The 11,605-nt window shown below is 45.1% G+C and overlaps 1 protein-coding gene across 1 annotated transcript in view; it reads left to right on the top strand.

The window, feature by feature from the left end:
• Positions 1-436: 436 nt before the first annotated feature.
• Positions 437-11,605, top strand: part of LOC122375848 (neutral ceramidase-like) — a gene marked incomplete at its 3' end in the record, with an annotated part of 34,869 nt that continues 23,700 nt past the window's right edge. Inside the window, exons 1-2 of the mRNA XM_043355394.1 lie at positions 437-530; positions 6,880-7,036. Of these exons, the coding sequence (XP_043211329.1) occupies positions 6,899-7,036 (138 nt within the window). The remainder of the gene's footprint in view (positions 531-6,879; positions 7,037-11,605) is intronic.

Raw genomic sequence — 11,605 nt, 5'->3', positions numbered from 1 at the left:
CATTTAGTACAGTGATCACTGCCGGGAAAGGCTCGAAGACGCAAACAGAAGCGATTCTCGGCATTTTTTTTTCAATGGAGCTACGATGGTAAGAGACTATGACTGATGACACGCAGCGATTGATGCGATTTGATAGAACTTTGATAGCAATTAGCTTTGTCTCATCACAGGTCATCACAGTAAGGGAAGACAGTCAAACGTTAAACACTGGCTTCCAGACATTTAACGCCATAATAACTGTGAAACTCTGACGTAGAAACTACGTAATCTTGCACACATAATCCCCACAGCAGGGCCAGTAGGCTATCGTAGCATAGCGGCAGGTTTTTACAGAAAAGATCACCACCACTCGTCGCAGATTACGTGCAAACGGGCAAACGTTTGAGGACGTGAACAACGCCGCAAAGAAACAAAGAACCAGTCCTGTGTGGGAGGTTAGAGAGTGAGGAGGGAGTGAAGGAGTGTGGAATTGCTGAGCGAGAGAGTGAGACACCGAGTGAGCGAGTGGGTGGTGAGTTGGCGAGCGTCAGGTGAGTTAGTCAGCGAGTGGTCAGTGGATACTGGATAATGAAAGAACAAGTCCGTACTCATATTCATCGTAAGGTCATGTGAATTTTGTGACCATGCGGTTGATCTATAAAAAGGCTGTGATTTTCGAAAGATTAGATAGAAGAATCGAACGTGAGTTTGTAAACTATGATCTTTACTTCTTGATCCATACCAAAATTGAATAATTTTCGTTAAACAATCCCGACACTTTTTGTCTACCTTTGCTGCATTTCATTCGCTCTAAGTATGGTACAAATGTAATGGATGTAATCAAGGTCTGGTAAATATTTCACATACACGATCCACACAAAGGTAAGCTTTAAGAACAACGACAGTCCGTAGACGACTGACGTCATACGATTTCCCGGTAAAGCATTATGTGAGTAAGACGTTGAAAGCGAGAACGAGCAGCGTCTTAGTATGAACATATCCACCGTTTAATTCCCTAACACCGTGTGACCATAAGGCGGCGCTCTATTGCAGATAATCCTCACAAATATAGACTTCTTAGCGGACTTGTCAGTCAGCCACAACTACATTTGCTCGCAATATTGACGGCACATTTGCGGTACAGCAAAAAGGTCCACATCAACTAATGGAAGAGACTCGATAAAAAGTTGCAACGGAACTGGTATCAGCTCGTGCCAAAAATGCCGACTGGTTTTGTAAGCTGCTAAACCGGCAGTTCGACTACAGAGGTCACGGACCCTAAGTTGGCGTATGTGAGAAGGTGGGCGAAATGGATGTATGTAGATGGGCAGGATAACCCGCGTGCGTTACTGAAAGAACCGGTTACTTGTGATGACCTGTTATGAAGGTCACGCTGAAAGTCGTAGGAACGGTATTCCTTAACGGACGCTTCTGATAAGCCTCGAAAATCTACTCTGTAGTTACCAAGCTAGTGTGTAGCAATTCATTTTTAGCTACAATGGATGCGACGGAGTCTCATAATGGACTCAGGACTGACATGACTGGTCCTTTTTGATTGACCGAAAAATTGAACGACTAATATGTAGACAGAGGATCGTTAGCATGAGCTATGACATACAGCTTTATTGCTCCTACTGCTTCGTATATTTGGGCAGCCGCTAAATGATGCCAATGGGTACTAACAATGCACCAAAAATGAAAACATTACAACATTCTGCGCAGACCAAAGTAAAGGTCACCTGTAGCGCTATATACGATCATTTCCGCTCCGCAGTTGGGCCTGCCCTGCGCCTATCTCGCTGTCTGTGGGATCTCAACAGACGGTGTGGTGGCAACATATGACGCTTCCCATGAAATGTCAGCCGAGATAGGGAGGTTTTGTGGACTGACGCGGGGCAGTCGGAGGTGGTGTTGGTTCGGGGGGACACGACTGGGAGGACAGGAGGACTGGGAGGACTGGGAGGACTGGGAGGACTGCTCTGGTAGGTGTGATAGGTATCTACTGCTGATTTGGAAGGAGTTTGTGTCCGCTAGTTGGAGGATTTAAACACAGGATGACTCTACTGTTTCATCGTAAGATCATTTGATAATCCAAAGATCATTTATTCATGAAACTATGAAATACGGTCTTGTTTATCAGCCCGTTATTGTTAACCCTCGCGGGCCCAGGGGGCGTTTTTCGCCCCCCCCCCTGGCGAATATTTGCGATAACTCTCGAACGCTTAGGGATAGGAAGGCGAAACTTTCAGTACCTTTTCTTCCATCAATTTGACATCTTCTGAAGTAAAAAATTTGGACCTAGCCCCCTTGATGACGTCACAAGGTCCATTTTTCTAGACCCCTGCACGGCAAACTTCGGCGTCACAGACGCAAACTTCAAATAGCTGCTAAAAATAGAGTTTTAGAGATAAAGACAAATTACGAGCACGGCTGTGTAGCGTTTGACCTGGAGAAAAATAGAATAGAAAAATAGTTTTGGTGACCTGAGGTCAGAGGTCAGGTCAACGACCCCGAAATGTGGTTTTAGTTTTTCGCAAATAACTTCGACAAAAATGGTCCTAGAGCTACGGCAGTGGTACCATCGCATTTGCCTTGTCAAGCCGCGTCGAATGATATATATTTTGTTCGGAAAAGGTCAAGTTTCATGTTGACCTCATGTGACCTCGAATGACCTCTGGTTGACCTTGACACATTAAAGGTCGTTTATGATGAATTTGTACCCGCTGATCACGAATCTGGCATCTATTTTCCTCTGAGCCTTCATTTAGAGCTTCCGGATGGCAAAATTGTCTTATTTATTATCACTAACTTGAATCAGTGAAATAGCCTCTAGCAGGGATACTCTTCTGTGACCTTGACCTTTGAGCAGCCTTGTATCGTAAGATGAACCACAAATAGGGAACTAATAAGCCTCAAAACATTTCAAAACATCTTGGAAGTTAGCACGCAAGATGTGCGAAAAAGTGCCAAGTTTGAGGTCAATTTTGAGCGTGACCTTGACCTTGACCTTTGATTTGGAGCACATTTTCAGAATCCTCAGATTCTCTTCTTTCGTTTGACACCCAATTTTGCCGGTTTGATGCAGCTTGCCGTCCTCTAGAAGGCTTACTTTGAGATCACTACACATGTGCCGGTTTTGGCCTTTGACCTTGACCTCTGACCTTGAAAATTGACCTGAGGTCAAAAATTTTAGGTGCATTAGAATCGTCTCGTAAGGACCTTTCGTTTGGTATCGCTTTTGTTTCCGTAGCTCCCTTATTTACGGAGTTAGACAGGGGGGGGGGGCGAAAAACGCCCCCCCCGGGCTGCGGTGGTTGGGATTACCCCCCGGGCCCGGCCGGGTTAACATTGAAATTAAAATATGTAATCATGCAATGCGCAGTATTTTTGTGGCAACATATTCAACACGCTTCTTATCGTTTACATAGTTCCAGGCTCGAAATAGTCTTACGAAACACTGCCATTTAACCCGCGCCCTGCTGGGGGTCCTGGATTTCCACGCCCTGCTGGGGGGGGGGTGTTTGAACACCCCCCTTGTAACTCGGCTCCTGGGCCACGTAGCGATACGCGGAAGGCGGCGTTCGAAAGAGCGTAAAAAATAATGACGAAATCACTTCGGTCAATTTTTTGGTCAGGTCAAAGGTCAGGTCACCAGAGGTCATTGAAGGCAAAATTTCGCCGATTTCCAGGTCGAATGTCGAAAATTTCCAAGAAGCCAACGCATAACTCGGGAACCAATAGAGCTACAGCGCCGCGGAAAAGCGCATTCGATAGCCCTATTAACGCCCTTTCTGAGTAATTCTCTCAGATTTGACCTAAGGTCAACGGTTTTGCCTGCAGGGGGCAAAAACTGCAAAAATAGCCGATATTTTCGAAAACAGTTTTTCTGCAATAACTTTTGACCCAAGCCTTGTACGAGCTTTCTTTTACCGGCATCGTGTTCCTCTCGTCAAGACGCATCGAATGAACTATAACTTGACCTTGAAAGGTCAACTTGAAAATTTGACCTCAGGTCAAGGTCATGACCTGACCGGAAAGGGTCATGTTGCATATCAGTCTATCCGTATCGTCGAGCTGAACACATCTAAGGCGTTTTTATCGCTCTAGCATGCCTCTATCAAAAGTTATTTGCGAAAAACTGTTAGATACCATTCGTGACCTAAGATGACCTCAGGGCATAAACAAGGGTCACGGACACCATTTTCAAGTTCAGTGTGTCTAAACCACTTGTAATTCGGTGTTTGGGAGTGTGTATAATGTCTTTCATCCAAAAGAGGCGCATTTCAATTTTCTCCCATTGACTTATAAAGGGGAGGTCGCAAAATTGACCTGACCTTAGGTCATCGATATCAAAATTCTGAGATAAACATTTTGTACATGCTATTGCTCTTAGCAATCGCTGAAAGTTTCAAAGCGATCGGTCACTCGGTGTAGCTATGACAGACATTGAAAGTTTTTATGAGGTGAGGTCACTTCAAGTGACCTGGTGACCTGACCTTGAATGACCTTGGTCTGAAATTTTCACAACATGTGTAGAATTGATGTATGATAAGGTGTACCAAAAACGGCGGCGCTCCGCGCCGCCGTTTTTGAGATATTCGCGAAAAACCACAAGGGGGGGTGTTCAAACACCCCCCCCAGCAGGGCGCGGGTTAAGTTGTTCCTTGACATTTGTATGTCTTACTGCTATAGGTCAAGGAGCAATCATCCTATGCTTTGAGAATTGATCTTTTCAATGTATCACTGATCAGTCACGACCTCCTGCATGCCCTGTTGGTTACCATAACGGGTGATTTGTTTAGGTTTGCAATTCTGAAAGGTCACAGGCCGTCATGCCCTATGTATGCATGATGTAAACATTTTCTCAGCACTTAACCCTTAAATGTCAAGAGAAAGCTGATCTCATCTAAAAAAAGATATTTTATCATGTCCCTATTTATTAGAACGTTTATCAAATGTAGCAAGGTAGTTTGAATTAGATAATGAGGACTTCAACCTGACTATTGTAGATTCGCATTGGATGACATATCGGATTGCTGTAAAAAAAATTCAAAGTGAAAAAGAATTGTCCTAGGAATATTTCTATAAAGCGTGTACAATTTTCAGGACGGATTGATCATTCATAAATCATCGTTTCTTGGGTTTCGGTATCTTATCGCAAGCCTTATCGTAAGATCTACACTGGTCTTTACCCTTTTCATTTGGCCTCTCACCTTCTAACCGCATAATGGTAAGGCAGGGAACTTTTATTAAATGTGCAATGTGCACCGAGCAAAATCCGGGACCTCATGGCAATTAACCTTGAGGTGTTCATTTACATGTGGGTTATTGCTGTGGCATGACAGCCAGCCGGTCAACAAATCGCATTGAACAGCGCCATAAATTCTAAAAGTCGCGCCACCCCGCTGAGCCTTAATAAAATACGTCACTTTCAATGCTAGCCAAGGTAAACGATGGAAATGGCCGATTTTTGCAATCAATGAGAACCTGGTTAGTGGTTTATTGTCTGCTTGAGGCACTGCTGAAGGTTATCGTTTATTCAGTCATCCAGCAAAACGTTTTCTCACATGTCTGAATTTCTGCTGTGGATTTCTCACGCGATATGGGAGTGTCTCCAGGGCGAATCGCCCGAGTCTCGATTTAACGGAGACCATGCCCGTTTTATATCGTTCCGTTTGACCCATGTAGAACGGCATTGCGCCCGAAGACGGGACGATTTTGTCCAGGTTTTGTCCGGGTAGTTTGGGTTCACTGATGCGTAACGCTGGAGCAGTTTGGGCGATGGGTCTTCGTAAAAAGATAACAGGACTTTTACGACCGCTAGCAAAAAGGTCCACTGGTAATAATGGGATGCTTAGTCTATGCCGAAGCCTCTGGTCATGTCAGAGAATGGAGTTCAGTTATACCACTCAGCTGCGGGGTAGCTAAAACGTCCTATAGACCCATAGCTTCGGCTACATACTTTACTCGTACACCTTACACTCACACCGATTGTCGAAGTAGTTAGAAAAGTTCGGTTCTTCTGGCTCATTGGGCGATCATAGTAATTACCTTGTCATGCGATATAATATCGTCTACCATGTTACTTACAAGGTGATCGGTCCAATGACACCGAAAACCGAAAGCAGCAAGAAGCAGGTAAACCCCAGCGACAAACCGCAAAACCTCACAGAGAAATACCTCGTCGGACTCCTGCACAACGTATAGCCACGCCCACCACAAAACACCATTAAATTTCATATCCCACGCCACCAGGCACCGTTAGCTCCATCTCTACAGCAACTTTACCTGACTGTGTGACGATTTTACCGCAGCATGCTCACACCGAGAAACTAACGAGTAACGCCTGAAAAGGCGTGACGCCCATGGTGATTTGACGTCACATTTCGTGACGAATGTGACGCAACCCGTGCAGAAATCGAGACGGAGGCTGCCGCGTAACGTGGCATCACCGATATTAGGTAGTTACTCTCGCTTTTGCCGAAAGCGCAATGGAAACATGAATTGTTATAGCTTTGCCTCAGGGTAAATGAGGTTTTGTGAGCAAGGGATGGGCATTGGACTAGTCAAGGCTCTGCTTTTCCTAAACTGGATATGCCGTATATGTGTGATCAAATATCAGTGTATTTACGTAATACGTTTGTTCATTGCCTGAATAATTGGGGCAAATCATACATAGATATAGTTCAGTCTAAGCATTAAATTCCTCAGCCCAGCACTCATTTAATCATGATCTAGGCATTCACTACACGACAATGCCGTTTTATATTACGTTCCTCACATTGTTAGCTGCCTAGCGGAAATTTAATAAGCGGAAAACGTATACTCTCCCTCACATTATGCGTATGCACCGTCTACCCTTATCACATATCGACCGTTTCCCCATTTTTTATTTCACAGTTTCTGGTGTCGCCGGGAGATGGCACGACTATCGGCGCTACTGCTACTGGCCGTGACCTTGACCGTCGGGTCAAGGTCACACGCCGCCGACCAGAAGCTCTACAGGATTGGAGTCGGCATTGGGGACATCACCGGGCCGGCGGCAGAGATTATCATGGTTAGTGCTCGAATTGCAAAAGTAGTGTGCGATCTAGCTGTCCAACTTTGCGGCGCATTTAAATTTAGTAAATGTTTCTCCGTGCTCTAACTATTTCATACCGACTATTTTGACATCGGGGCCGTGTTTCCCGGCCCGGCGCTGCAGCGCGCCGCGCTGTACTGCTCTATTGGTGCGGCGTTTGAGACGCATTCAGCTCGACGCTTCAGCGTTGCGACTACCTCCGTCCGACTTTGTTGATGTTTCTATGGAAACCCAATGCACCGCTAGGGCAGCGAGCTGCAGCGTAGTGCCGTGAAACAAGGCCCGGGTATACTGATGCCGATGCGTTCCCGTAGGCTGCTGTCGTGTTTTAGTTTATACGTATTCTCGGTTGACGTTCATAGGTGCATGTATATTTTGACGTCATTTGATGCCGCTAAGGCCGTAAGTCATGCATGTCAATTGCGTACAGACGACGTTTCCTAAGCGAGATCGCATGCCTCGATCGTTTCAGCCTATCGCATGCAAATCTATCCCTTTATCAGAATAATGGCGCAGAACGGGCGATATTCCACCTTCTTGATTCCACCAGGCACCACCGATGCCGCCTTTGATGACGTTGCGTCATAAATGAGCTAGAAAACGTGCTGTTTCTGGCGGTACACCTTCCTTCTTTCGTATCCCATTCCTTCCATGTTGGTGAGCTATGTCGTCAGAATCCGGAAAACGCTGAATTGATACAAGGAATGAAGGATAATCTTTGCCTTTTGAGGCAATGGAATGAGGGATGAGTCAATTTATGCCATGATAAAACATGAATGCTGGCGATGTTCTCGAATGAAGATGTCGTCTGCATACAAAACAGATTCTCTTTCGTTTTCCGTTGTGCCTGGGTGGTTCAGCAGTTTCAAAGCTATGCTAATCCTACTGAAATCGAATGTTGATTTACCCGATATCATGCCAATCTCTCTTTCTTTACGATTGAAGCATTGCTACTGGCGGCAGAACAAGGTTACACAGTATACTGCGATCATTCGCGTATTTAGTCCACAATTTACCAATACGTTCTATGTACGAAGGAAACTAGACTATTTACTTGTGCTATGACTGAGGACAGAAACGAGAACAATAGGACCCGCACACAACTGTTTTCTGTGAGTGATACCAACTTATCGAAATCGAGTATCGAAAGTGTTGGCTCGGATTGTTTGGCCCGGTATCCGTTCAGTTCCACTTTTACCCAGACTGTGTGATTGTTTCTGGTGTTGTGCTCAATGAGCTGTGACTGGGCAGAAGTATAGTCGGAACGGCTAAATGCCAAGTTCATGGGGGAAGGTGCCATACAAGCTATTAGAAAGTTGCAATAGTTTTTTTTTGCGTTTTTTAAAACATATTTTTGTGGCACTATAACACAACTTTTAATTAGGGTGCATGAGGAGATCTGATGGACATTTTTAAGGATGTTCGATATCATTTAAGCCACGCCTTTATCAAAATGAACCACCTTACATTGATTTCATCACTTATTATTCGGCGTATAATCAGTTTAATTAGGAGCATCATCACATCGCAATTGAAAATATCATCAAACAATATAAACGCAGAACACTGCAGTATCACAATGTAACTAAATCTCATAAAAAGATGATACGCTTTATTGTTCAACACTTTTCTCTCATGGTAAAACATGGCTTTTGTATCTCATGCATCGCTTGCGAGATTTTATGCCACTATTGTTCTATAGTTCGTTTTTCTAAGTTCGACCCTCACTGTAAACATCTTTTTGAACATAGCACGAGAATTGCTAGCTGAATTACTTAGAAAACTGGCTAGCGCACATTGTACTGGAGACATGAATAATATTTTCCAAATAAGATTTTTAACACCGATGATATACCGTTCTGTTAAACGCCCTGCGATCTATTGATCAGTTCATTTATAATTTCTGACCAGACGTCTATCCCTGTGGGGTTGTATATAAAGGCAAATACGAGCTAGCAGTCTGGAAAATAAGAGGCAGGGAGAAATAATTTTGAGTAAAATTAATCGTCTGTGAAATCAATGTGCGTCAGTCAGTTTTCTCAGTAATTCAGCCAGCGATTCTCGTGCTGTGTTCAAAGAGACGATTACAGTGAGGGTCGAACTTAAGAAAAACGAACTATAGCCTCGAACTGTGAATAAAAACACAAAGCGGAATCGGAATCAGATAGAGTTCAGGAGCCCATCAGTAGTGTCCACGTGGCGTGGGACAATTTTCGGTAGAAAGTCACCGGTCCATGCGTGTAATTCTAGCCCACCCTTGGCTTTCTCTTGTCACCGGCGCAGGCCCTACCCGGGGGTTTGTCTCGACTCATGCGATACGCTAGCAAGTAGCAAGGCTCATAACGCATTGCTTCTGTTGTAGGCTGTAGTTGGTTTAGGGAGATGATGTTCACAGCTTGCGAAAGCAAGTGTGATTTTTACTGTCCTCGTATTTAAAGTTTTGATAGAATGTCCTCCACACAAGAAAAGAAAAGATGAACATAAGCATTTTAAACGTTTGTCGGAGTGGTTCCTTCATCAAATTCAGATTGATAAGGGGCGTGCTTGACTATAAATCAACTTATCATGAGTTGAACCGGGTTATTTTGCATAACATAGGACAAAATGTGCTCCGAAGGAAATAAATACGAACATTTTTAACACTTTTGTTTGCAGTGTTTAGTTAGTGCAAATAAATGGTTATTATCGTATTATGGATACGAGGACTGACTAGTGACTGTCGCAAAAATATAGGCAACGCCCCATATCAGGCCCATGTTCCGCCCATGTCACGCCCACATCTGCAAAGGTCATCATACTTGGATGCCCGATTAACCCCAGCCACTCGTTAGTCGCCTTCAACGTAAATCAGCACCCATCTCTATAGAGCTAGATGAACCGAACAATGACTGGTGACCGCCAAACCAGCTGTTAGACCAGACAGACCGGTCTGACAGACCCGACAGACCGGCCTGACAGACCCGACAGACCGGCCGACTCCGGCACCGGTGTCATCGCTCGCAAATCAGGTCAGGATATACATTCAGCGAAGATACAGTGAGATACTGGGTGCATAATGTCTGAGACATTTACGCTGAAGTTGCAGGAATGGTTGGGATGATATTCATGCTCGTTTAAAACGCTTGTGATGTAGTTAATTAAACTAGATGTAGTTGATTAAACTAGATGTAGGTACTCGTAGTACACGACTCGCAGTATAGGCAAATAAAACGTCAGACCAGACGTTTAATTTAAATGAGGTAACTCGCATGCAGGAATGAGAACAGTAAAACGAACTGAGACCGAAGGCCTAGTTTCATCTCGCTCTCAAAGTGTTGTGTTGCATATTTAACAGTCCCGTTCTTGCTCACGACATTGTGGAGGTATTGTGTAGTCACGCCTGGGAGTTACAGCTACTAAAATAAAACAGTTGATCTTGGTACCGAACTCTCACAAAACCCCGCAAAACTAACCTCGTTGCCTGTCATCACGACATCTCTAGGTATATAATTTCTTAAAATAAAAATTCAATCCAGTATTTAAATCTTTCACTGGGAAAGTCGTTATGCTCTATCTATACCCATCCACAGACAGGCTACGAGTGACATTGTTACACAGTAGTTCTCCAGCCCTTCGATATAATCTACTCCATGGTGTGTCGTTTCGGGAACTAGCGAATGAAGTTTAGTACCGCCGTTCACCGGTGGATGGCGCTAGCTGGTAGTTTCGGCGAAAACTCCGTCTGAGATGTTTGAAGGCTTCCCTTAATCCCTTGTTCAAACATGGACCCCGTCAGCCCCGGCAGAGGTATTTGTCCAGTGTACACCGCACGCACCGCACCTGAGGACGGGTCAGCTGATGGAGGGGAGTCACTATTGTGGCCTGTGGAATGCCGCGCCGGTCGGGGGACGGGGTCGGGAGGAGGGGAGGGGGAGGCTGAGCGCCGTTCTTGCGGTGACGGGCTGGCTTGTCGCCTGGCTACGCTCAGTCGGCGAGGCGCTGCGCATGACCCGCGCAGCTGTGAGTCCATGGACAATTTGCCCGTTCGTAAGCACGAGCGGCTAGAATACTGCTGGTGCAGATTTTCAGCATAGGCACGATGATACGGTACGGGAAAACGATGCATCGTTAACATTGACATTTGAACTTGTAGCGGTTGCCAAAAGACGTATGGATAGAAATAATGGGGGAACATTAAACCGTTTAATTGGGTGACGTTCATTTCTCAGAGCTTTACCTCTACCTACTCACTAAAACGTGCGCTATAGTCGGATAGGTATAGCTGTCATCATCGTACCTATTTATTCAGCGTCGCTTGTGCGACGCGACGACAAACAAAACACCAATAACACGCGAGTAGCCTAAGTAGGCGGCGAGCTGCCCTGCAGTTACCCTGGAGGGCAACTTGCAAACTGTCCAGTGTCCACTTTCCGTGTCCACGATGCCATCCGGCATGCGTGCGACACGCACACGGTCCGATTCCATAGGATACCGGCTGCGAGCTCCATCACTGCACACAAGCTGTTATGATACATATTACATAGTACTAGAGGGACAGCATTACGC

The sequence above is a fragment of the Amphibalanus amphitrite genome, unplaced genomic scaffold, assembly GCF_019059575.1.
Source record: "Amphibalanus amphitrite isolate SeventyFive unplaced genomic scaffold, NRLGWU_Aamphi_draft 001937F_arrow, whole genome shotgun sequence".
NCBI lineage: Eukaryota > Metazoa > Arthropoda > Thecostraca > Balanomorpha > Balanidae > Amphibalanus > Amphibalanus amphitrite.
The sequence above is the reverse complement of the archived record's forward strand: the minus strand, read 5'-3'. Positions and strand labels throughout refer to the sequence as shown.